Source organism: Polistes canadensis, unplaced genomic scaffold, assembly GCF_001313835.1.
Source record: "Polistes canadensis isolate GaletaPanama2010 unplaced genomic scaffold, ASM131383v1 scaffold_448, whole genome shotgun sequence".
Taxonomy (NCBI): Eukaryota; Metazoa; Arthropoda; class Insecta; order Hymenoptera; family Vespidae; genus Polistes; species Polistes canadensis.
In genome coordinates, this window is record NW_014569995.1 from 49,195 (window position 1) to 75,894 (window position 26,700).

The 26,700-nt window shown below is 27.2% G+C and overlaps 5 protein-coding genes across 6 annotated transcripts; 3 read left to right on the forward strand and 2 right to left on the reverse strand.

Moving 5' to 3' along the window:
* Window positions 1-474: 474 nt before the first annotated feature.
* LOC106792491 (RNA-binding protein 28-like) lies at window positions 475-3,174 on the reverse strand. Its single transcript, XM_014758929.1, has 8 exons — window positions 2,831-3,174; window positions 2,427-2,761; window positions 2,013-2,337; window positions 1,753-1,921; window positions 1,445-1,662; window positions 1,202-1,351; window positions 780-1,127; window positions 475-687 (listed from the first exon to the last, which is right to left on the reverse strand). Exons 1-8 carry the CDS (start codon window positions 2,930-2,932, stop codon window positions 559-561), a joined length of 1,776 nt encoding a protein of 591 aa, XP_014614415.1. The 5' UTR covers window positions 2,933-3,174; the 3' UTR covers window positions 475-558.
* Window positions 3,175-3,295: 121 nt separating this feature from the next.
* Window positions 3,296-15,021, forward strand: LOC106792487. The gene is made up of 14 exons (XM_014758925.1): window positions 3,296-3,622; window positions 3,683-3,848; window positions 4,292-4,948; window positions 5,058-6,398; window positions 8,273-8,419; window positions 8,665-9,244; window positions 9,347-9,597; window positions 9,684-10,217; window positions 10,320-11,540; window positions 11,610-12,119; window positions 12,202-12,566; window positions 12,645-14,233; window positions 14,435-14,688; window positions 14,777-15,021. Exons 1-14 carry the CDS (start codon window positions 3,456-3,458, stop codon window positions 14,936-14,938), a joined length of 7,944 nt encoding a protein of 2,647 aa, XP_014614411.1. The 5' UTR covers window positions 3,296-3,455; the 3' UTR covers window positions 14,939-15,021.
* A 274-nt stretch (window positions 15,022-15,295) lies between these two features.
* On the reverse strand, window positions 15,296-16,765 carry LOC106792490 (uncharacterized protein C14orf119). The gene is made up of 2 exons (XM_014758928.1): window positions 16,608-16,765; window positions 15,296-16,258 (listed from the first exon to the last, which is right to left on the reverse strand). The coding sequence occupies exon 2, from the start codon at window positions 16,248-16,250 to the stop codon at window positions 15,906-15,908; it is 345 nt and encodes a 114-aa protein (XP_014614414.1). The 5' UTR covers window positions 16,251-16,258; window positions 16,608-16,765; the 3' UTR covers window positions 15,296-15,905.
* A 2,556-nt stretch (window positions 16,766-19,321) lies between these two features.
* Window positions 19,322-24,001, forward strand: LOC106792488. Of its 2 annotated transcripts, none has more exons than XM_014758926.1 (5): window positions 19,322-19,766; window positions 21,626-21,872; window positions 22,421-22,522; window positions 23,540-23,665; window positions 23,833-24,001. In XM_014758926.1, the coding sequence occupies exons 2-5, from the start codon at window positions 21,707-21,709 to the stop codon at window positions 23,925-23,927; spliced, it is 489 nt and encodes a 162-aa protein (XP_014614412.1). In that variant the 5' UTR covers window positions 19,322-19,766; window positions 21,626-21,706; the 3' UTR covers window positions 23,928-24,001. The 2 variants fall into 2 exon arrangements, with proteins under 2 accessions (XP_014614412.1, XP_014614413.1); XM_014758927.1 differs by lacking the exon at window positions 19,322-19,766 and adding an exon at window positions 20,903-20,921.
* Window positions 24,002-25,071: 1,070 nt separating this feature from the next.
* LOC106792480 lies at window positions 25,072-25,983 on the forward strand. Its single transcript, XM_014758916.1, has 3 exons — window positions 25,072-25,240; window positions 25,442-25,589; window positions 25,689-25,983. Exons 1-3 carry the CDS (start codon window positions 25,165-25,167, stop codon window positions 25,972-25,974), a joined length of 510 nt encoding a protein of 169 aa, XP_014614402.1. The 5' UTR covers window positions 25,072-25,164; the 3' UTR covers window positions 25,975-25,983.
* The last annotated feature ends 717 nt before the right edge of the window (window positions 25,984-26,700 follow it).

A 26,700-nucleotide genomic window follows, 5' to 3' on the forward strand; every position in this document is an offset into this window, starting at 1 on the left:
TCTTTTAGGAAATTTTGTTATCCCAGATCAATAAAAAACCTAATAATCTCAATGTCATCTCTTTAGAAACCAATATAATTTTTAATGTTCAATTTGTTAACAAACAAAAAAATCACCTTGGATATTATATTATTACTCATTGGTGATAAAGATTAGAGCTTAAATGGCTTAATTTTGGAATTAGTTTGAAAAACCTAATCAAACATACAATAAGATTAGGTAATGTTTTTGACATATATATCTTTATGAATATTTTATAAGATCATAATATGTTATTGGTGTAACGTTAATTTTTAGGAAGCAAGTAAATTGTTAATTATTATATGTACTTATAAATTATGTTGGTTTCTTCAAATTTTAAAATAACATTGTCATCTACTGACAATAATTTAACTTAATATAATATAACTTATACTCTTGTTCTTCCATTCTTATAGGATTCACTTAATTTTGTGTGTTTACGTCAATGATATATAATATGAGATATTTATTAAAATGAATAGACAATACATCGATGCCTATTAATTATTTAATACAAAAACATATATAAATATGTATTTACGTCGATGACGTTTCGTACCATTTTGATCTGGTTGGACCTATTGCTAATAATTTATTTTTGTAACTTTCAACAAGTTTATTAAAGTTTGCATTTTCCGCATCACCTTTTTTGGCCAATTTTTTAAACTAGAAAAAGAAGACAAATTTTATTAAAAACATATCACTAGTGTAAAAAAACAAAAAACAAAAAATATACAAATATGAAGAAGGATTCTTACTTTCACATCTTTTTTCACTTTTTCTAATTTCATTTTTCTACTCTGCTGATCGTGTTTAGCTGCCTTTTTCTCCTTCTTCGTTACTTTTTTATGCAAAATAGCTTGATTTTTTAAATTAAACCTCGATCTGATCTTTGTTTGTCCAGGTTTACTTTTAACACCAGAGAAAGTTTTTTCTTCTTCTTCGAATTCCTTCTTAGCTTCAATTGTTTTTTGCTCCACTGATTTTTTAGGAATGGTATTTTTATTTCCCGAGTAAAGAGGATTCCGTGCTAGACTTTTCTCTATTCTCCTTTGTTTGGCATTTACCATAATACGATTTTCTATAGAAAATGCAACTATCGGTCTCTGATAATAGATCGTACGATTAAATATAGGAAAAAATGTTCAATTTAGTAAAAAGATTAATTATCTAAGTTTACCTTGTATGATGTAAAAATCTTAGGATTATTATTTATAGCTCGTAAAGCTCTTAGAGCATCTTCGTGTTTGGTGAACGTTACAAATCCATATTCTTTGGACTTACCTATACCATTTGCATCAATATTTTTTAAATCACGCATAATTCTTGCCTAAAAATATATACAAATATGAAAATATTGTAAGCATGTAAAACGATTTTTATTTTTTACAATAAAAGAAATAAAATGTAAACATATATATACTTCTCTAATGATTGCCTTAGGTCCACCATATTTTTTAAAAATTAGTCTAAGTTTCGCATCATCTAATGAAGCAGGCAAATTTTGAACAACTAAGCGTACTCTTGAAACAAACATGTTCAAGTTACGCAATATCTGAGATTTCCAGCGTTCAAGTTGTAATCGTTTAGTCATATCCGTAGCTGATACGCCTACTGCAGCTGGGCTCCCAGCTGTTATTACTGAAAATATTTTGATTTTCAAATTAATGTTATTCTATTATTTTATAAATTTCTTCACTTAAAAAAATATAAATATATTTATATGTGTACCTCCTTCTTTAACAAGATATAAATTTCTCGAATCTTTCTCTTTTTTATTCTTTAAATTATTTTTATCCATAATACATTTTCTACTTAATGCTTTGTAAGGTTCAATAATTGCATCATGTAAACGTAATTCAGTTCCTGCTGATAAACATTTTTCAGCATCTTCTATATTCTGAAAAGAAACGTAATTCTCATTTTATTTATTATCTTTTTTTTTTTATTAATAATTCATTAATTATAATAAATATAAATCTATCTATTACCTTGAATTTTACAAATGCTGTACCTCTAGAATGTTCAGTCATACGGTCTATGCATATTAGAGCATATTGAACCGGACCAAACCTTTCTTCCATAAATTCTTTGAGTTCATTATTTGTTGTCGAGAATGGTACATTTTTTAGAAAAATTGTTTTACCATCCTCAACATCATTAGACTCGCGTTTGAAATTTTGTCTTCTAATTAATTCTTTGTCGTCTGCTTCTTCTTCTCCAGATGCTTCTTCTTTAATAACAACTTCCTCATCTTTTATATCTTGTACTTCTTCCGATAAGTATTGTATATCCTCTTTGTTTTCTTCAACCGATCTGTACATTTCAATTAATAATTGGTAATATATTTTTGTTAAATACCTTATTCGTATTTATTTGTAAGAGATAACTTCTTCATTACTTACATATCCATATATTCGTTTTTATTATTCGATTTATCATCATTCTGATGATCTTCATGTTCTATCTTTATTTCAGTATCAACATTATTATCTTCCTTTTTATTTCCTGGGTTATTTCTATCTTTTTTATACTTACTTTTTGGTATTGCCCAATCGACTACAATGGGTCTACCTTGAAGCAGCTTCATATTTGCATGATGTATTGCTTTCGCTGCACTTTGTACATGATCAAATTGTACAAAGCCGCAACCAACAGGTTTTCCATCTTTCTTTAATATGTTTACTTCTTCAATTTTACCATACTTACTAAAATATTCTTTTAAATGATCCTCTATGAGCTACAATAAGAACAAATATTTAAAATTAAGAAAATTTAATATGTTTAATAGTACAATAAAACAACTTACTTGAAATGGCAGATTTCTTATTATTATTCTTGATCTCTTCCTACGAACGTTTTCTTTATTAATTTGTTTATTTTTCAACAAATTTTTATTTTTTCTTTCCATAATTTAGAATGTGTCCTAAGAAAACTAGTGTTTGAGGTTAGATTAAAATTTATATGAATATGTTATGTATATTCTGTTTACTTTAAATAATGTTGTTAAAAATATAACAATATCAGAGTTTTTAAAAGTTTTTAGATAGTTTTTAGAATTAAATTAGATAATATTTTATATGTTTTTTTAATTGTATATGGTACTCTTGTAAAAAAACACGTGTGTATCTTTCAATAAATTCAATCGATACTAATATGGAAGGTTCCTATTTTATCCACAGACAATTAGTGTATTGGAACGATGTTATCTACAGTAACAATAGTAACGCCATTTATTGACAACGATTAAATTTGTAAATAATTTATCTGACATTTAAAGATTTGGAGAGTAATTTATACTGATGACCAGTTTATGTTTTGCTTTACAGTGTTAAAGTAAGGTATACATTTCATGGTCTGTAATAATTTATTGAATGTATTAGATATAGAAGTTATTATTATTTAGTTAAGTGCAATATTTAATTTTCAATATAATGTCAAAAGAGATGGAAATGTTTGAAATACAGAAATGTATTTCATCGAAATTATGGTATACAGCATACGAAGTATTTCGAACGTATAATTATCACAACATTTGTTCTGAACAAAGTACAGACATGATTCAGAATACAGATTTTAAATCTGTCATTAAAATTGATGTGTAAGTAACAAAGAAAGAAATAAGTACATATATAATAATTAATCTTTGTCATTATTTTAGTGGCATGAGAAAGGAAAATAATTATAGATGGATTGAATATTTATTATTATGTAAACTTTTCCCTGACAAATTCTCTTATGATGAAAATATTCCAACAAATTTAAATAACATTGATTTTCAAGTCGCTGTTGATTTGATTGATGATATGCCTCAAAGCGTGATAGAGGTTCGTTGACACTATGAACCATTCAAAGGTCAAAGCTATTAATTCTAGACTTAGAATTTTACTCTAAAATTATCATAATAAAATTAAACTAAATAAATTTATTTTTCCATCTAACATGAAATGAACTGATATATAAGAATGCATTTTCCCTTTGCTTTCTTGGAAACGGCTGAGTATTGGGTCTTATTGCTTGCACAATGTATAGTCCCTACAACTGTTTAGAATTTTTTAAAAATTACTATCCTGTTATCTTGGCTCTCTCCTTGTAAATGAGAACAATTTTGATAACCGTTCGATAATAAATTATAACATAAATTACAACAATGTATATCGAATATTTTTTGCTGAGTTAATCGATTTGATAAATGAATGGTTCTTATAATGATCGGATACTTATCGATGACTACCTATTAAATATTTACTAATTATATATTTTTTTCTAGGAACTGTTATTATATTGTTCTAATGTAAATACAAAAGATTCTTCTAACAATATACTTAATGACTTTTTCCAATCGACTTTATCGTATTTAAAAAGATATTTAATAAATAATCCTATAATAGCTTGCAATATTATAAATATGTGTTGCTTATATTCATTCAGTATTTCCATTTTTCCTAATGGATTATTAGATTTTTATTTGATTTCATTAAAAGAAATAATGGAATTTATGATACCTAATGAAAGCTCTCTTGTGAATAAGAACGACGATGAATCGTCTTTAATTCTAGATAAAATAACGATTAGTAATGAATATTTGGGAAGATTTGTATGCATCTTATCAAAAATGATCTTAACTGAATCTAAAAAGACTGAATTTTTTAAATGGCTATGTCCTATTGTATCGATAACAGATAATATTAAGGATATAGAATTGGCGTTGTATTCTAGAAAAGATATGACCTTTATCAATGAATGGAATTTATGTATGAATGAATTAAATGGGCATTCGAAGTCTGCTACTACTCTAGAAGATGCCATTAGAATATGCAACGACATATTTAAATATAAAAATGACAATGATATTATGATTTTAAATGAAATGGAAATACTTAGGAGAATAATGACACAAAAATCACATTGGTTAACAGATGTCCTAGTAAGTTTAAATAGCTTTTTTTTATTAATTAATTGTAACAAAAGTTTAATTGTTTGATATTTGTTTCCAGTCGTTGTAATAATTTTGTTCTTTCTTTTTTTCATGTTAGGATATATGTTACATTTTCTTAACAACCGGTAATTTTAATGAAGTTTCAATGATATTGTCATGTACTTCATTAAAAAACTTTTGGATTGTTTTGTTATTAAAATTTTTAAATCATTGTTCGGAAGAAGATAACGAAGACTTACAAAACTGGACAGGCAATACAATCGTATTTGAAGTAATGAAATTTGTATTAAAGAATTGTAATATTAGTATTTTTAATGATCATACTTTTCATAAATTAAATACCACGTTGAAGATACATATTGAAATTATTAAATGGATTTTGAATTTAAAAAGTCCGGAAGTTAAAGAAGAAATACAAAATGGTATAGAATTAGCGAGTATTGTACATGCAATACCATTAAAGCATCTATTGTATCTTCTGGAAAATTATACAGTACTTTATTTATTAAAAGAAGCTACAGATATCCATGAAATAGATCATAATCAAATCAAAGAATTATTACAACGTACTGGAGAACCTGAAAATATTTTTCAAGCCTATTGCAGTATGGTAAATGCATTAAAAGGAATTTTACTTTGTAAAAATTACAATGAGAAGTATTCAAATATCACAAAATTTTTACTCGACATGGAATTATATTTAAATACCTTATATCCATTTGCATTAAGATTGGAGACAATGGAAAATATATTTTCTTTTCTTTTCTTAAGTTACGGCGATTTTTGTAACAATGAAAATAAATTGCAAGATCAGAATGCTATGCCAAACGAAAAGCTAACGTTTACTCATAGATCAAACAAACACAATAATATTAATTTTATTTCTAATAAATACGCCGTTAGAGAATTATTATATTACTTGAAAAATAGTATTACACATATGGAGATCGAAATAAGAAAATTCAGAAGTGATCCCACGTATATGGAAGAATTAAAAGAATTAACTCCAAGAATATCTAATTTAGTCAAATTGTTGGCTGATGCAAAATGGAGATTGGATCTTCATACAAATTCTTATTTTATTAAAAACGTAGGCTTACCCGAAAGCTATACCTGTGAAATTAATCCTAATACCTTATTAAAGGAAAATATAACATATCCGCAAGAGAGATTCAATGATGTTGTTTTTTATCAAAATCATAGCAGCGATTCGGAAGATACCAAAATAAAGACAGATAGCAGCTCCGAGGCAGATATTATTTTTAGTAATACTAATGAATGGAACCGATCAAAGAATAGAACTATTTCAAATAATTTCATTACAAAAGATGCAGATCAGCCGATATTACTTATTAATTTAATGTTATCATCTAAAGAAAGTTTAGTCATCCAATCTTTGTGGAAAAATGATCATGTTAAAGCTCAAGAAGTTATAGAGGTATATTTTCTATTTATTTATTTAAACTAACATTATTACTTATGTTTTATTCAATTTATATATATTCTTATTAGTATTATATATTTTTTATCGCAGTTTCAAGCATTTTATGCATGTCTTGTTCAAATTCTGATGGCTCGTATTTAATAGGTTTCTTTTTATTAAGTTTTGATATTAAAATACCTGGTGGATTTTGTGCATAATATTGTTTAACAAATATTATTCTTTCTCTTGGAAAGCAAATTTTACAACGGAACCAACAGCAACACCACCCTGTTATATAAAAAAGAACATATATAAAATATTAATTATTCATTTAGTCTTTCAAATAATTTGGCATATATAAAATAAATCATTTCCTCTTTGGCACCAACATGGAATCGCAATGCACACATAAATGCATAGCCATACTTTAATAATCAGCCATATTTTTGATAATGTTTCCTTTGCTTCCGTTGTGTCTTTAACATGTTGATAATTGTAAATTAAACATTTGATAGCTTTAATACCAAAAGATTTCATATCTTTGTTAGTACAATATTTTGTATCATTTGAAGTAATAACTCCTTCAAATGGTTTCTTAGTCATTTTGTCTTCTGCATAGTTATACTCTAATTTGTCGCTTATATTTTTATGTTTTTTCAATTGCTGTTCATAATCCATTTTAAGTGCAACATAGTCATAGTCGTTTTTATCTGTAGACTCTGTTGTATCTTCCATAGTCGTACTTAAATCTATATATTTGTTAATTTCTTCTGCGCTTATAATTAACGGAGGTGATTTCTCTTCTTGATAACTTTTCCTCTGTATATTCAAAGAATACAAATTATTTTATATCATATTATTATCTTAAGAATGTTACAATTTTTCCTTACAGAGTTTTGTCGTAAATCCAATTTTCTATAATCTTCAGGTATATTACCATAATTTAGTTCATTATGTTTAAGCCTGATGACTTTTTCGTTTTCTATACATTTGTAAATAATTTTATAAATATATACAAAATGTCCTGTAACTGGTGATATAAACAAATAGGGAATGATTTTTAATAAATAACCCTGATCACCAGTTATAGGACACCTTGTATGACGCTTTGTCTTAGATACTGGAAATGATAATTTTAACTTAATTGTTATAAATCTGCTTACCAAACGATGATGTCGAATCACGTGTTAGTTTCATAAAATTGAAAATATTTGTTCTTCTTGGTGACAATTTGATGTTCTGTTTTGTTGAAATTTCTGAATAATACTAGTAAATAGTATAATAATTTTGTATGTATTATAGCACGTCTCTTACGTTTAAAGTATAGTTTAAAAAACCAATGTTTATACTTTATTTAATTGATTTTTAAATCCAGCGATATGTGGTTCCTCTTCTTGGAGTAAATTTATTATTTCCGCTTTGTTCGGTTTAGAATAAGGAAAAGTTTCAGATATCTGTATTTTGCTTTTAGCGACATGTTGATTATATTGTTTTACGTAAGAATGTAGAGGTTTATATTTATCTTTATCTTTTTTTAATATTTCTGGATCAAAAATATCAGCGATTTTGATCATTTCATTTTCATTTTTATCGCCATAATAATTATCATATGGACTTATTTCTAATATTTCTTCATCCTTCAAATTTACCTATACAATATATAATACAAATATAAATAATATCTCTTAAATCAAATATTTAATTATAATATTGTTATAAATTTAATACACTTAACATCATCAAAAGCTGTGTTATCCAAAATATAACAACTTATTATTCCTATAATAATAACTGTTCTTTCCATATGTCTTTATTAAATTAAATTATCAATTAACATTTGAACTTTGATAATCCATGTAACATTAACATCTCCTTTATTGTTTAAACAGATGTTCAACATGAAAAATACTGCACTGGATAGCGAAATTCAATTTTCACAAGTACTGTTAAATTTTAAACAAGAAATATTAAATTCAATAAATCCTTCGATTAAAGCTAATATTTCCAAAACAAATATCAAATCTACTACATTGGAGGTAATATAAATATTTTTTACGATAATATTTCTTACTTTTACTATATATATAATATATATATATATATATACAGGGTGTCTGAGATTATAACGAATATATTGACAACATATTAGATGTACACAAAATAATCTGCTTTCTTTTTACCGCCCTGTTTATTCCAACTATCTTTTATAATTCTTATATTTTATTTTATAAAACGATATTATTTTTTGATCTTATTACAAATAGTATTATCATTTTTACAGACCATAAGATTAGTTGCACAAGAAGCTATGCATTCTTCCAGATATACTAATCAACTTGAAACGTTTATTGCTTCGCAAGAAGCACATATGAGAATGTTAAAAGTAAAAGTTAATAACAATAAGATATTGACTTTAAGCGTCTTGGATTTAGCCTTAACTATGGGAAAAACTTATCCAATTTCCCAGAGTTTTTGTGATGTTGCTATGAAATATGTTACATTATGCAAATCATTGAATAACACTGAACATAGTCATTTGTTTAATCAAATATTTCAATTATTGCATGATAATAAGAAAGATATACCTGTGACTAATTTATTATGTAACGTTACAATTCCATTATCCGTCAAAGATTGGAAAGAAAAGAATGAATTATGGACCAATATTATGACCGGATACAATGAATTTAAAATATCACAAAGACAAATAGTTGATAAAGAACATGTTAAAAATAGCAAAGAATTTAATGAATTAAAAATAATACAAAAATTAATAACAAGTTGCAATAATGATAAAAGTTATTTATTAAATTTACAATACCATTTGCAACACTTGAAATCAATCGCTCCTAATAATACGGGTAAAAATAATTGTCTTATTTCTTTTTAATTGTTATACAAGTAAATACTTTATACATAATATCAATTTAATTAACGTTTGTTTTTTTATTTATTTATTTTAGATAATACAGAATTGTTAACGTCAACGAGATTGTTAAATATCCCTCTTCACAGGTATTTTAGTTATCATCTTTTTAATAAAAATGTTGAACCCGAAAATCTTGAACAAATTGCTACAAAATTAAAAGTTAATTTAGTGTACAACATTCTTATAAGTACTTCTCCGATATTTCCATATTATCATAACAAGAAATCTGAGAAAGATGATACTAATTCCGGATGTATAATACTAAATGAAAATTTTGATGCATCTGTAAGTATGAATGATATAAAAATACCTAAGATTATCATTAGTAAACTTTATTAATTATACTCTTTTTTCAATTGCATGTTTAATAGGATTCAAGAAATTCTGTATCGAGTAGTCCTAATCAATGTATTTCAGAGATACTGATGGAACTCTTACAAGTGTTACACACTTTAAGCTCAGTTGAATCTAATTTATCTTATTCATGTTTGAATGATCTTTCAAAACATGGTAATATTCAAACCATATTGAAGAAAACATCACGTCTTGCAATGTTGGATCTTAGCGAATTATCTGTTGGAGATGAGACATTGACATTTTTTTTAAATACTTGGAATGTAATGTTCATACATACAATGTTACTTATTTGGGCAAACAATTCTTCTTTCAATATTTTAAAACATACAGTTTCCTTGATGTCCATTGGTTACATTATCGGTGATTTAGGATTTGTAACACTTTATACTCTTCGTTCCAAATTGCTAAGCAGTTTTTCATTAAATGAAATATTATTATCACCAATAACAGAACTTAATGAGCCAGCATGGCAAGATTTAGATTTAGTACACGATCCAAGAGTTATTTTTGCCATGGCTAATGAATATAACGAAACACCACGAATACGCGTAAGTATTTAATTCTTTTATTTTTCTTTTCAATTAATTATTTCTGTTCAATTAATTATTATTTATATATATGTGTGTTTAATTTATAATATTATTATATAGGTTTTTGAATCGACTACATTAAGTGAGAACTTAAACGAAGCAGCAAAAGAATATTTGGATTATTATTTAAAAAAGAATTATCATATTGATAATGTTGACAAATTAAAAGAAGAAACAAAAATAATATTACCACATCTCGTAGAACAATATGAGAATTTGTTGCATTTGGATAAACAAAATGAACATGCTAGTAATTGGAAAGAAAATACATTTTCTATAAACAATTATCTCCAATTCAAAAATAAAGATGTGATGATCGAATATAAATCAGCCCATTACTCTTATGAAATATTATTGAAATATGAAGACAATTATCAACTTTCTATACAAATTTGTCAAACTGATAAAGACGAGGAAGTATTTATTCGTGAAAAGTTATTGATTAAAGATAATTTGTTACAATATTTGGAAGGTCATAGTTGGATACTTTCTTATTTAGTACAAAAAATGCAAAACAAACGTCCATCTATTTTAGATAGGAGTTATAATAATTTACAACGTATCGCATGTTTGGAGAATTTGTTGAATTCGTCTTGGATAAGCCAATTGAAATGTTTCTTCAACGAAAATGAAACTTATACTGGTATTCACGAAACAGTACCAACAAATAAATTATGGAATTGGTTTAAAGAATCCTGGGATAATAAAAAATGGGAAAACTGTTTGAACGTTATAGAGTCTCTATCGGATAATAATGTTGTAAAAACTTTTGAAGTACAACACTTTAAGGATAGAGTTTTAAGTTGTTTAACATCTGAACAAGAAAATACGATAAATCCATTAAAAATATTAGAATATTTATATCAAATTAATGACATACATACATTAGCCCAAATAATATTAAATAATATTAGCAAATGGGAGGCTTATGTATGTGAGTGCATTTTAATTCATACACTTAATCATTCGGATAGTAGCAAATTACCTTTACATTGTAAACTACAAATGAATGAAATATTACGCAGAATAAGTATTTTCCGTAAAATGTTACCGTATTGTGGGAATGAAAATAATAATATGTGGTACGACGTGGCATACTGTACCAATAAAATTGATCCGTTTGATATAATACAATCATTGATCAGCGCCGACAAATTTGAATTATGTTTAGAATGGTTGGAATGTCAATCTTTTATATTAGAAGCACAATCCTCTGTTGCACAAGATTTCTTCATCGGTTTATTAAAAAATGAGAAACAAGATTTTAAACAAGCTTTGAAGGTAGACAAACATAATTACGATATATACGAATTATTAAATTCTTATTTACAAGATCAACTTTTGTTTCAGCTTCTTCAATCGTTACCACTTAATCATGCAATGAAATTATGTAAAGCTGTACTTAAAAAAGTTGAATCTACCAGCGCACTATCTTTCCTCGTTAATTATTTCTTACAACATTGCAAGAAAACAGAAATCATTAAATATAAAAGGACTTTGATCAGTATAGATATTTTAAAAGAAGTGAAAGAAAAAGAAAGATCATTGTACATTCATCTTATAAAAGATCCCCTTTTAATGTTAGAACAATTATTAATGAATTGTAAATTCGAAACTCTTCAAAAAATATTAAGTGTAGTCTGTGCAAATTTGCAAGATACAGGTATATCAATAACTGAATTTGATAAGACTATAAGATTTTATAGTAAGAAAGCATTAGACTTTAGAGTTTCTTTACAACGTGATGTTATCGATAATAAATCAAAAAGTACACAGGAGTCTGGTTCGGAAAATGAAACTAATGAATTTATTATGCCTACTAAAGTACCCACAAAAGAAGAATGGATTCCTAACGACAAAGTATTTTTTTTTTTTAACAGAATAATAATATAGAAAATGATTTATATCTAATGTCAATGTTATTTATAAAAAATGATTGCAGGCCAGAGAATGTAGCTGTTGTCAAACAGTGATATTCTCAATGTTTAATAGAAGACATCATTGCCGTAGATGTGGTCGTGTGGTTTGTGCAGTTTGTTCTCAAAGTCGTATGCAAGTTCCTGGATATCCAAGTTCTGTACCTGTACGTGTTTGCGAGGATTGTAAACATCAGACTACTTTACAAATGAATATGTCACAAGGAGGAGTATCTACGCCAAATAGTGAAACATTAGATTATTGGAGATTGACAAGAGATGAAGCGCATAATAAAACTATTAGAGAAGAATTTTCATTCGAATACGCTCCTAGTATTTCATTATGTTTAGCTATTCTGAATTTACATTCTGATCACAAAGCATACACAAGGTATTTATTAATGTTGTATATAAATTGAAATAATAAGAGATATATTTATAGAGTAATATAATAATTATATTAATACAGTTTTCTACTTGATCGTTGCGATGAAATGAAACAATTATTATATCCAGTTAATGATGGCAAAGTGAATCCCGAAGTAGATCACGTTGTTATTATCAAAATGATAAAATCATTATTAGTTGCCGCTAAAGTGAAATGCGCTAAATTAGGTTTCAATACAGGATTAGCTCACTGCGATCGTTTTCTATCACAAATAGATCTAATTACAACTCTTATTCATTCCGATTGTTTGTCACTTATACCTTCGGATGACATGGATGAACATGCTTTGAGAAAATTAAGAGATTTACTCACAGAAAAAGAACAATGGACATTGGCATTAGATGTTAGTACCAAATCAGGATTAGATACACAAGGCGTATGGGCAGCTTGGGGTAAAGCTTGTTTAAAAATAGGATATTTTGAACAAGCACGAGAGAAATTTCTTCGTTGTCTTGACAAAATCGCTCAGGATGATATCGACGGTTGGGAAGTTTTGCCTTATCCAAAGGAATTAACTTCCAAAAACATGGAAAATGTAGATGAAGCTAAAATTATTTCTAAAAGAACAAAGTCATATGCGTTGGAAGAAAAAAATTCACCTAATCAAAAGAAAATTGAATGCATTAAAAGTCGTCCGATAAAGGATCCACCATTGTTAACAGAAATTTTACAAATATTAGATAATTTAAATACAAACAATTATTACATAAATTATTCTTATCAGAAGACAGATGGAATGCAAGAAATATTATCTGTTATTAATAATTTAAAAGCTATCAGTCAAGGACAATTAACGATCAAGCACGTACATACTTTTGAAGAAAACATTTATTACAAGGAAAGTCTGTATTATCTACTTACTTATGGAAGTTATAATTCGATATTAGAATTCTATTTGAAGCATAAAGAATTCAACAAGTGTCTTGACTATATTTTAGAAAATAATTTAGAACCAGAATTATTTTTCACCGCCGTTTATACGCATTGCTTAAGAACAGGCAATGCTGAGAAATTACAAGAGACTATGAAAACCAAAGATCCAAGTTTATTATTGTGGAAAAGATATTTAATATATGTTTGCCATTGTTTAGAGAAAAAACAATCCTTCTATATTTTATATCAGCTTCAACTTTTTATGAAAGACTGTATAAGAGCATCCATGACATGTATTCGCTTTTATACCAATCAAGCTACTACTTATACAGATTTATGCAACAGAGCGCATCTCTTGATCGATGCGCAAAAACATTTAGAATCTGAATTAACTGTAGGAGGTTTTAGTAAAAAGAGAAGAAAGAGTACAAGTTCCTACTATAGCAATCATGATGTTTTTATTATGGAAATGGAGCCTTCCGAAATAGATAAACATATTAATACGATAAGTAGACAAATGGAAATAGCTAAGTTTTTAGGAAATGCAGAAAAAGAAGGAAGATCACCGAATGAATTTTTAAGCCTTTTTCCGGATATAGAAAGTGATTCTACGTCTAATTCAGAATTACCTACTTTATTTGGTAATCTACAACAAAAGACACACTTAGCTGTTTTAGCCATACTCTGTGGACGCGACATCGAAGAAGGATTTGGCATAGCATTTAGAATTATGCAAGGTTATTATTTAATTTTGTACAATATACAGGGTGTTCTTAGTTTTTTTATATAAAATTATCCTATGCTCACTTGTACCATCAGTTATAGGACACCCTGTATATGCATAAACCCTCTGTTTTTGTTAAACCTATTACCCGTATATAAATGAAGGGATTACTGTAATTATAATAATAATATTTTATATATCATTTCTGTTATAGATTACAATCTTACGGCACAAAAAGTGTACTCTTTGGCTGGACATGTTTTAGCTTTAAAAAATAATGTTAGTGCTGTGGAACAATTAATAAAATGTTATAGTAATTCTGGAGTATCTAATACGCATGTTATTTGTGATCATGTACTCACGCATTGTATAAAATTAATGCTTCAGCATTCCTACAACCATTCTGAACAAGTAGTAAAAGATCAGATAGATGTACTAATAAGATTAATAACGGATATAGAACTTAAAGTAAGAGAAAATATTTGTCTTCATTCAATCTTTCTAATTATCATTTATAAAGATTATTTTAATATGTTCTTTTACATTTTCTTTTCAGATAAGTGCATACATTGAAAGTAAACAATTAAAAGCTGCATATCTTCTTGCGGTTAAATATTCAAGAGCTCAAGACATAAGGAAGATCTTAAAAGAGTCTGATCGTCTTGGACAAACTGCCATTAAAAATATTTGTACTAAATGGTTACAACGTTTACAGTAGGGGGATCATATAAGATGTACAATTAATTATAATCGTAATGAAATGTTATTTCTTTAAATATTATATAAAAGCATTTTATAAGTATAAGAAAATGATTAGATGTATATTATATTCTTTGTACGTTAATTAAATTAAGGGTTTTTCCTTAAATAGTAATAATAATAATAATAATAATAGTAGTAGGNTAATAATAATAATAATAATAATAATAATAATAATAATAATAATAATAATAATAATAATAATAATAATAATAATAATATTACTAATAAGAACAACAACGAAGTTGACTGTGTATATTTTAAGCTTTTGTTGTTTCAAACAATTCATTAAAGTTTATTTAAAAAAAAAGATATATATTTTCTTGATATATTTAATGACGCACATCCAAATACATGCAATATAAATACTGACAATATGGAATATATATTTATATCTATAACAATGGATTATTCTAAGATCGTAATTTATAAATTAAAAATGATTATCATTAATTATGGGGATAAAACGGTATCGTTTTTTTTTCTTGTAACTCTCATAGACAGATTGTTCATAAATATGTTTCATGATAAAAAATATACAGTTATAATTATTTGTAAAAAATTGTACCGATGCAGTAAGCGCATTGAAAGTGAAATTTCTTTAGTTAAAAATTCGCATATTATAAAAACATAATAAATTCACTTTCATGAATAATAATAATATTTTTTCCTATATAATAATTCGATGCGAGGATTATGGACGATGAATTAGTAAACTTAGAATAAAAAATATCACATGAATATTCCCTTTCGCTATTCATATGGTTTACCGTTTAAGTTCTGATGATTATTCGATAGTACAATACTCATAAATAAACTCTTTTTATCTCTCTCTCTCTCTTGTATTTTATTTGAATATCAAAATTCTTTTTCTACGTGCTTCATACTTGAAATTAATTTAACTCGAACATAATGACAGATGTCCTTTAATTATCTTCCATCAATAAGGATAACCTTTGTTCATAATTCCCAGCGAATCTAACATCAAAACTTTTAATTGAAGAAACCACTGAATCTTTCTCTTGTTGAGACCAATTTTGGCTCCATTCTCTGAACAATTTTACTCTACATTGAAATAAGCTTGGAGGTCTATCGGAACCTTCTTTACAACTCATGTTTTCTATTCCTGGTACTAATCCATTGACTAAACCTGGAGGACCGCATTGTTCCAATAATATTTCTAAGAAATCTCCTCTCTGCATTTCTGACCATTCTCTGAACCATCCTATTACGTATCTCATTTGGGATTCATTTGATAGTAATGTAGACATATTTCATTCTGAAAATGTTATTAAATATCTTTGTCAGGTAATGTCATCAATATATAATACTTATAATAATTATAATATTACTACACTACCACACTACTACTACTACTACTACTACTACTACTACTACTACTAATAATAATAATAATAATAATAATAATAATAATAATTATAATAATAATACAAAATTAATAAAAAAAAACAAATATCAGAGTTCGTGTATTGCATTGACATTGCATTTATTTGTAAACATTCACATTTCCATAGGTTATGAACGATAAAACACAATAGAAATAACTCAGACTAATTGAAAAATGATTTCAATCGAGAAACATATTATTTTTTAATAAAAAATATTACCAGTAATATGTAAACGTTTCTTTTTTTTTTACGTTTTTAACTTTGTATTTGTAATAGTAATTTGGGTGATCCGTATAAATGGATGATTTATCAGACCAAGTAGAAAGATAAAGGTTACGTATTCCACGGTAGGGTAAAGCTAATGAAGGATGGACTTAATAAATTATTATTATATTTGAATAAAAATAAACATTTGTATTTTTATATTTATGTTTATATATACGTAATTATTATTATTATTAATATTATTTCTATCTATTTTATTAACTTGCATTTTTTCGCCTCAAGTTCAACATCTTCATCAGTGGTTGTGTTTGAATCTGTATCATCCGACACAACGATGTGACCTTAAATTTATACAAAATACCAATTAGAAAAAATTAAAAAAGAAATAATAATTATAAAAAATATTTAAAACAAAAAAGATAATTTGTTTAATAATATTATTATTACTTTTGTTATCGGTCGATACATTTTGTTCTAAAAGTTGAGTTAAGAATTCATTGATTTTCTTTTGCATTGTTCGTATATTAAAAGTTACGTCATTTAAATCATTAATATCAGAATATTCGCAAGAATCCTCATAAATGTTTTGATTATTTTGTAATACTTTGACACTAATACCTCCTCTTCCTGAAGAACTCATCTTCGCGTTTATTTCAATGTCCAATTGATATGACACGATAAACAAAAAGTGCAACACTTTCGTTGTTTTTTTTGAACTTTGAAATTCTTAATTCTTTGAAGTTGATTACAATTTATCGTGATATTGTTTGTTTTTGAAAAAAAAAAAAAAGAATGTATCTATCAAACATACGAATATTTTTCTATCTGTATATATAATTGCGGAAAGAGTATAGAAAGAAGAAGAAGAAAAACTTATTAGATTTAAGTTTGGTTGTCTAGAAAAGGAAAAAAAAATACTTAGATTTGAATTGCGCACGCGTCAAAAACTTTCAGATGGCGGCCGAGTATTTATTAGTTTAAATAAATTTATATAAAAATATTACTATATACGAGTTTTCCATTTAGATATTTATTATTATTATTATTATTATTATTATCATTATTAGATAGATTTTAAATCGTATAATAGAATAAATTAAAACGAAAATATTCGAATTTGTTTATTTTTGTGCATGCGTTATCGTTTACGTTAAATTTATTCTCTGTATTGTTGAATTTCATGGAAAGTAAAATAAACGTGACAAAGAGAAGTTGAAAGAAAGCAGTAGTACTTTTCAAAAGTTATTTTTCAACGTTAGAAACGATTATATGCAAAGTATTTAACGTGAAACAGACCTGACTAAAGAAAACATACACAAATATATGCGTCGATCTAAATTAGAAATTATTTAGTATACTTTTTTTAGAACATAAAATAATTATTTATTTAAATTTATTTAATTATTTCCTAAATATTTTGTTGAATTATTTAAAAAGTTCAGAGTATTAACATTGATTAGGGTAGTCAATGGTCGATACGCGGGAAAATACAAATCGAATTTATTGAACAATCAGATTTCAATTAATTGATCGATCATATATGTGCGTATTTATATATATATATTATGTATTATTTATAGAGCGTGACCGAGAATGAATGTTATATGAACCGTAAAAGGGCTTGTCTCCATAGCACACCCTAAAAAAAAATGAAAAAAAAAGAAAAGATACAAATGTTATTACACAACGTATTTGCGTAAAAATATGAAATGCATCATATTTAATTTTTATATTTATCTTACGATTAAACTTTGATGTAACAATGTCTCACCCTATGTTCACGGATGTACATTTCACAAATACATTGAAAATGTGTGTGTCTCATTTATTTTCCCTACTCCTTGACACCAGGTGTCTTTCCTTTTTAAAATGTGCATCACAGGGGATAACACATACTTCCATACAAAAAGACGCATTTATTCTATCTACGTGAGCTTGTGTACGTTTCTTCAGGTATCAGCTGTTGAATCGAAAGGATAATACATATACACATATGTAATATCCTTTTATATATATTTACACATACTACACGCATTACTAATATTTCGTGTGAATGAACTAAAATGGAGGAAAACGAAGAGATAAGCAGACATTGTTATTATTCTTATGTATGTTCAAGTGAAGGGTTCGTCTTAAACCGGATGGAAAGAAACGCAAAAAATAAAAATAAAAAAGAAAATAAAAAAAAATAAAAAGAGAGAGAGAGAGAGAATTTCGAAACTATTAACAAATGTTTCTCTTTTCGTTTGAATAAATTAATATTTACTTGTAATCTTTTTATCTCATTTTTTCTTACAAAATATTCTTTCTCTTTTTAATTTAAAATCTTTTTTTTGTTTTATAGACAAACTCCTTTCCCAGATTCGCCTAACATTCCAAAATCGTTGTTTTAAATTCGGTAAAACAGCTGGTTTGGACGATAATGCCGCTATTTCTGTGTATTTTTGGTATACATACACACACACATACGGAATGAAACGTTAGGATGCATTGCAAATCGTTACGCAAAAGACTTTTCGTACGAATTTAAGATCGTTCAGTGACGACAATGATGACGATACGTATGGTTTATGGTGGTCGCTGTTGTGCCGGTCACGTCGATGATGTTCCTGGTGTTACGTGTGTTAAAGAGTAATACACAGTAGGATTGGGATTTGTTAGTAGTAGTAATTTTGGTAGTAGTAGTACGGGTATCACACAACGATATACGCGAGTATGCTAGTAGAAGAATACTCGCCTAATACTCTTCAGCCCTCAGTTCAACTCAGTCTGCAGACTTTGACGGGCACTTTGTGTAGGCAATTGCCGCAGACTTCTTCCATTTTTCACGTGTTCCTTTTTACATGTGTTCACTTTTAATTACCTTTTACGTGCGCGCGTTTTTCTTTAATTTGTAAATATATTTATTTATTTATTTATCTTTTACTTTGTTTCTTATTAAAAAAAATGTTAATTGAAAGAAAACAAATATAAGAAATGCGTTTGTTATTTGTTGGTTGACTTTTTTTTCTTTACGTAATTTAAATATTATGCATATTGCATACGCATATTTGATTTTTGTAACGCGCTAAAAGTGTCTTCTTCTCTCCTGTACAGTGTGTATTTATACGTGATCAAGTTTATTTTATTTTATTTGAACTAATTGAAACAATGGTGAGTGTTGAATATAATTACCATACATATTGTTTATATTCAACCAAAAGTCATAAACTGCATATTTATTTTTTCTTATGAGAAAATTACTTTTTTGAATTTGCTAACCATTATTTCATAAAAAATATCAATAGTATTGTGTGAAAACATACTTTTCTCATTAAAAATTTGTTGGATGAGCAATAACTCGGATTAATATAAATTTTAGTGGCTTATGGTTGAACATAGATAATATGATATTATTTTAAATCCTATTAAAATGATTTGGAATATGTATATACATGTATACATAGAAACTATCTAACTGTAAGCCTAATATAATTTTCATTTAATTAATTTATTAATTATTTAAATATTAAAATAAACGCGTTAAATATAAATTGCACATAATTGATTCAAAGTTATACGAATCTAATTACATTTAAATGATTTTAGTATGTTGTTCAAATTGTAATAACAAATAAGATAAAAATCCTGTTTGATAAGCCTAAGCAATGGTTTCTCGTTTCTTTTTTGATTTGATTTTTCTTAATGTTTTCGTAAACCGATAGGAAGACAAAAAAAGATAGAAAGTTTTATTAAGAACTATGTCAAAGGTTGGAAGTCATTGATAAAAATGACGAAAGAGAGAGAGAGAGAGAGAGAGAGAGATTACTATACAAGCAAGATGAACATTTTTATTCGATAAACAAGAGCTATGATTACGTGGAAACATTCTCGATTACATTCATTGTTCACTGAAGGAAGAAACATGCACATGCACATGTGTAGAAAAGAGAGAGAGATAAAATATCGGAAATAGTAAAATGTTTATTAATGAGAATGGATGTTTTTTTTTCAGGGGCAAAGTTTTACTTAGTTAGAGGAAGTATTTGTTTCTTTTTTACATTAAGAAAATATTCTTTTTTTCTTCTTTCCTTTAAAGAATTTGATAAAAAAAACAAGAACAAGTATTGCAGTGACGTAATTTCTAAAGTGGATAAATCGTCTCCGTCTTTTCCACATCGTGCTTAATACCTTAATTAAGTTCACGGTACGTGTTCCGCACATTTGAACTTAACTTAACTGAATAGAAAGAAAATATTAGAAATAGAAAGAAATGAATATAATCGTACACAAATAATAGGACCAATAATTTTTTAATTTTAATTTTAAGTAAGTACACTTATATATATATAAATGCATTTACTTTGACGAAGACGTTCCTATTTCGCACTTGGAACCCTTTAATAGACTTTAATTAATGATTGCATCTTTGTCTTTCTCTCTCTCTTGTTCTCTTCCTCTTATTGTTAGTCTGTATTTCTCTTATTACGATAATGACTCACGATAATTTATGGAATTCAAGACTTGTATATTTTTTCTTGTTAAAACATTTCATTCAAAATCTTTTTTTTTATTATATATATATATATATAATAAAAAATTATCTTTATTCTTCTTTTTGACGAATATAACGTTGACAAATTTCAACGAAAATTGTCTCTTTTACGAAATAAGTGCGTACACTCCCTCGGGCTCGAGGGTTGTGGTTGAATTAAGTCGTGGGTGGTAAGGGATGATTCATCCCTTCATCGAAAGAAAACGAATCGATATCAAAACGTGCTTTCTCTCTTTTTCTCTCTTTCGTGCTTTCGTGTTGGACACGTGTCCTGAGAGTGACCCTTCTGAAGGTCAATTTTTTATCATAGCCATATTTAAAACATCTGTATTTTGTAACAAATTATATAAAATCACGAAACGTTTATGTTAATAAATCGTAAAGAAAATGTTCCAAAATATAAATATTATGCATTAACATAACAATTAAACACCTTTAATGATTCATTTCTAATTGATAAATATGACTTTTTAAACAGAAATCAAGACAAACTATCAACATTGGTAATAAATAAGGTGCAATTAATCGACTTAGAAGATATGGAAGAAGATAAATTATTATGAGCAACATTGGTACATTAACGATTCTTATTTTGCTAACAACATTTACTGATCTTAAAGCAGTGACGGTTGTTAACCATCATCCTGATGACGAATATGTTCTCGAACATGAAGTTCTCTACGAAGATGCGATCAACGAAGCCAAGAAACTTGAGATTTTCCCCGGTAAAGCAGCATTTACATTTATTTTAGTATCCGAAACATTTCTATGTGTTTATTCCTATGTTAATATGCGTGTATAAGTAAATGCATGAGTATGAATGTTACAACATTAGATTTCTATTCTCCTGTACATTACAGAAAAGTAGTGCATGCAAGAGAATTTTGATATGGTTAGACCAATATGTATTTATCTTTCAACCAAGAATAACTCGCTTTGATGAAGTCGATTTAGAACACTAAGTGGGCCCCAATATTAGAATTAGATTCTTTTTATTTCTAATACCAACACTTAAGATAGTTTTCATTTTGGAATAACATTTTAAAGATAAATTGTGGTTGAGGGTTCTTGCTTAAACTGAACGATCACCTTGTTCTCAATGTAGATCTATCTTTGACGTTAACGCACCTGCCTCGTGTATATGTAAGCATATGTATGTGCTCGTCTGTGTGTCTGTCTGTTTGTCTGTCTGTGTGTATTGAACGACTTTCAACAAATGTTCTTTCATGCAGAAATCTATGTATATATAGTATAGTAATTGACTTTATTCCAGGGCCAATCCCAGGTTGTAAACATTGCACCAATTCAGAGATAACCTATTGTAAAAATGGAAGCGTCATCAATGATCATTGCTGTTGCGATGGTAGTTATAATAGTAAGTGTTTTAAATAATATATTTGCTGGCTTTTTGTTGCAAAAAAAAATAGCGAGAATTAATTCAACCAACCGATGTAAATAAACTCATGACCGGTCAACAATGTATTTAGAAAGTAATATGCAAAAAGGAAGAAACGGAATGATTGATCGTGAATCGATCGAATGGTTAAAAGATTTTAAGTATTCCGCATGTGCAGTTCGTACGTGCAGGTACGCGATTTCATTGTTACTACCGGCCCGTGATTCTAACTCGAATAATGACTTCTGTTAAAGTTTCAAATATAATTTCAAGTTTTTCTTTTGTATTTACAATAGCTTACGATTCGTTACGAGTATTTTTATAATCGTAATAACGATTTCTATCATTAGATTATTATTATTATTACTATTATATCATTGTAGGATAAATATCCTATTACGAGAACGAGACGAACAGAGACGTGATTACTTTATTGGTAACAATTTGGGAATCTCATTTTTAGGATCCTAACAGTTTATCATTTTACACATTTTTTATAAATAATAATATAAAAAACATAACTTATTGTATGTATGTTAAAACTTATGAGAAAAAATAAACAATTGAACCTTATTTAGTTTCATTTTTCATCTTATCTTATTTTTTCTCGTAGTAATACGATAATGTAAATAACCGTGCGGAATGATACAACACCGGAAGTATTTATTATCTTTTCTAGAAAATTGACCACACTCACCCACTACCTAAACCGGTTGATTATTTCGATATCTTGTTTCTACATATCTTTTTTACGCACGATGTACAATTTTCTGCTCCACGTGTAGGAACCTATCCAATGCAGTACATATCTCATACAATATATGCATACCTATAGATATTTATGTTACTGTAAACAAGAATTACAACACGCTGGTTAATCAAGGTTATACTGAATATAAAAAAATTTGATTTTTTTGTAAATAATAGTGAATAATAGTATGCCATAAGTATGTCTATTTCGTGGTTTGTTAATTCATAAATTTTCCATTGTTTCAGAAGTGTTCCCCTTCGTTGAACACAGTTGTCGTGTGGGACCAGAAGAATGTAAAGTAGAGGCTGGAGACTGTGCCGAGTATACAAGATTACGCGAATGTTGTTGCCATTCGTATTTAGCATCTGTGTGTAAGTTTAGAAAAAAATTAAAAAACAAAACTAATAATACATACATTATTATATAAGAAATTATAATAATATTTTTAATATATTATTTCATAACTTATCGTATACTATTATTCGATGAATATTTTAAAAATAATATAATCATTTTATTTTATTTTTTTTTTTTTCAGGGAAATATTTAGCAACTGGTCAAGGATCTCGCAATTATGCAAATTTAATAATGTTCCTTACGATACTTCTACTGGTGCTCGGATTATACTTATAACGATAAAATCTTATTAGAAAAGCATTACCAAATATTTTGTACAGTAACTCTCTTTAAATAAATTATTTTTACATCGATTAATAATATTTATTTAGATTATGTACTTCTCCAAATTTGTCTCTTTCTGTCTTCCTTTCATTTTTAACTAAATAAGCCGGTTCTTTTTTAAGTGGTATAAATTTATCTTTCCTCATATCGATATTTCTAAGGATTTACATTTGAATTCATTTAAAAATATAAAACGATTGAGAAAGAAAAACTGGTAGGATAATAGAGTTCAATAATTTTCATGAAAAATTTTGAGAATAAAAAAAAGGACATAATGAATGATTAGATACGTATATACGTGTACCACTGATTAGAACTTTAACGATAATGATAAAGTATAGAAAAATACTGGGATTAAGTTAATGACAACACGCGAATCTTATTCGTAAAGTAACTATATAATACATCAGACCGATCCTACTTACGTCACACAATTTATATTGTCTCGTTCGGTTACATCCGTCTTGAGAAAAAAAAAAAGAAAGAAAAAGAAAATTGACGACGATTTCTAGAAGAGATACTTCGATAATACAAGAAGTTGTAATCGATTAGACTCATTGTCTAATTCACGAGTCAAGAATTCTTTTTCACATGAGTTATTGCATTACTAACCGTTTTGCGTTTCTTCCTATTCATTTTTAATTTTCTTTTAACTAACGTCGAGTTATTATCAATGGCGAATGATAATTAGAATAAAATGGATTCGCGGGTAGAATAGGCAATCTTCTGAAATTGTACGATGTAGCGGTAGGAGAAGAATCAACGTGATAATATGTTAATTTAACGAACTTTCTATCGCAAATGCTTTTGTCCTTTGCCTACTTTCGTTCGTGGCCTAGAAAAAAAAACTATAAAAAAAAGTAAAATTAAATTAGGCTTACAATTAAGATCTCAGTCAAGGATGTATATTAAAATACTAATAATAGTAATAGTTAACTTTTATATTTCATTTCTCATCTGTTATATTATTTCACTTATTTAATCTCGTTCGTCCTACTTGGATACCAAAGACATCCGTTGATTAAGTCATATAACCAGTTTCAAGTAACGGACTCAGTAGATACTTTTAATACCACCATAAAAACACTTGGAATACACGCGAGTAGGAGAATCTCCTATCGGTCCGAACATTTCATTTCATTTTTTTGAGAAAGTTAGTCGCGTTTGGTGTTGTTGGTGATAATTTCCTATGGAACTACATAGAATGGCACATTTTTTGGTTATATTGTTATTTATCTTTCATTACAATGCGTCGGGTGCATCAAGTAAGTAACATAATTCATTAGTTTAAAAATACGATTTATATATATATCATTCAAAAAATTAATTACATTAATATTAACTTATAAACAAAAGTGTTATATGCTTAATGCAATTAATTTGCATCATAATATTTTATAAGTTATTCGTGTATATTACATTTAAGTATTAATGATTATTTCATAAAAATGTGCCCTTCCAAGCAGATTACCCGGATTACAGCAGTGACGAAAAAGAAAATCCCTCAGAAGAAACTAAGTTCTTATTCACACTACAATCTAAAATAAATATGCGACCATACTATGATGTATCATTAGTCGGCAACTATTACCGTCCGTATCCACCGATAGATAAGTAAGCATTCTTTTTTATCAAATTATTATCTTCTTATATAAACGATATCGTCAGTCAATTTATGTATTTTTATATTCATATTGAAATATTTTTTTCCAGGAAAAAATGTCCACTATGCGATAGTTCTATATATCCTTATTGCAGTGAGAAATTGTTGCACGATGCGTGCTGTTGTACAAATCCTTACATCCAAGAATTACCTTATCAGTGCAAATTAGCCGATTGTAGATTTTTACATGCTAACAGTTGCCGAGAACACAGACTTATTGCCAATTGTTGTTGTACCGATGACTACCGTTCTTTATTGAAAAGTTTTACGGATAAACCCATATTATCACCAGATTTAATTGACAATGGACAGGAGAAATTGAGCAAAAATATCTAACTATGAGTTAATTCTACTTTAGATTGAATAAAGATTATTGGAAGAAGTATAAAAATGCATTTGAAGTTATGGTACAAACCGTACACCTGTCACAATTATTGTTATGGAAATTAACTTACAAATTGATCTATGGTCTTAGATATCGAATAGATATATTCATTGATAAAACATATTATTAAAAAACAAATGTTTAATCTTTGGTACATTTCCTCACAACTATATGAAGCTATATTTATAATAAAAATTTAAATAATTATATTTCATGTTTAGTGTGTTTATATACCTTCAGAAATGCATTGAAACATATATTTTAAAAGACAACCATTCAAATAAAAGAAAATCAAAAAGGTTTGATGTTGAATCCAAAGATGATCACCTGTAACAAAAAGAAAACTATATTAATCATACAATCAAGTATATAACAATAGCCTGACATATAAATCGTCCCATTCGCAGATGCATTTTTCAATCAAATTCTTTATTTATTTTTATCAAAAATCTCTATTACCCGTTGCAATAAAATTAAATTTAAACGCGTGATTTTACATTTACATAAAATATATATATAAAAAAAAAGAAAAAGGAAAAAGTACAAATATTAGATTACCAAAAAAAATAATATCTAATAATTACTATGAAATACTAATAGAAAAGAAAAATTGCAAATTAAATAAAATACGATTACATTCAAAAATCTTAAAGACGAAACAAGAAAAGAGAAATTAC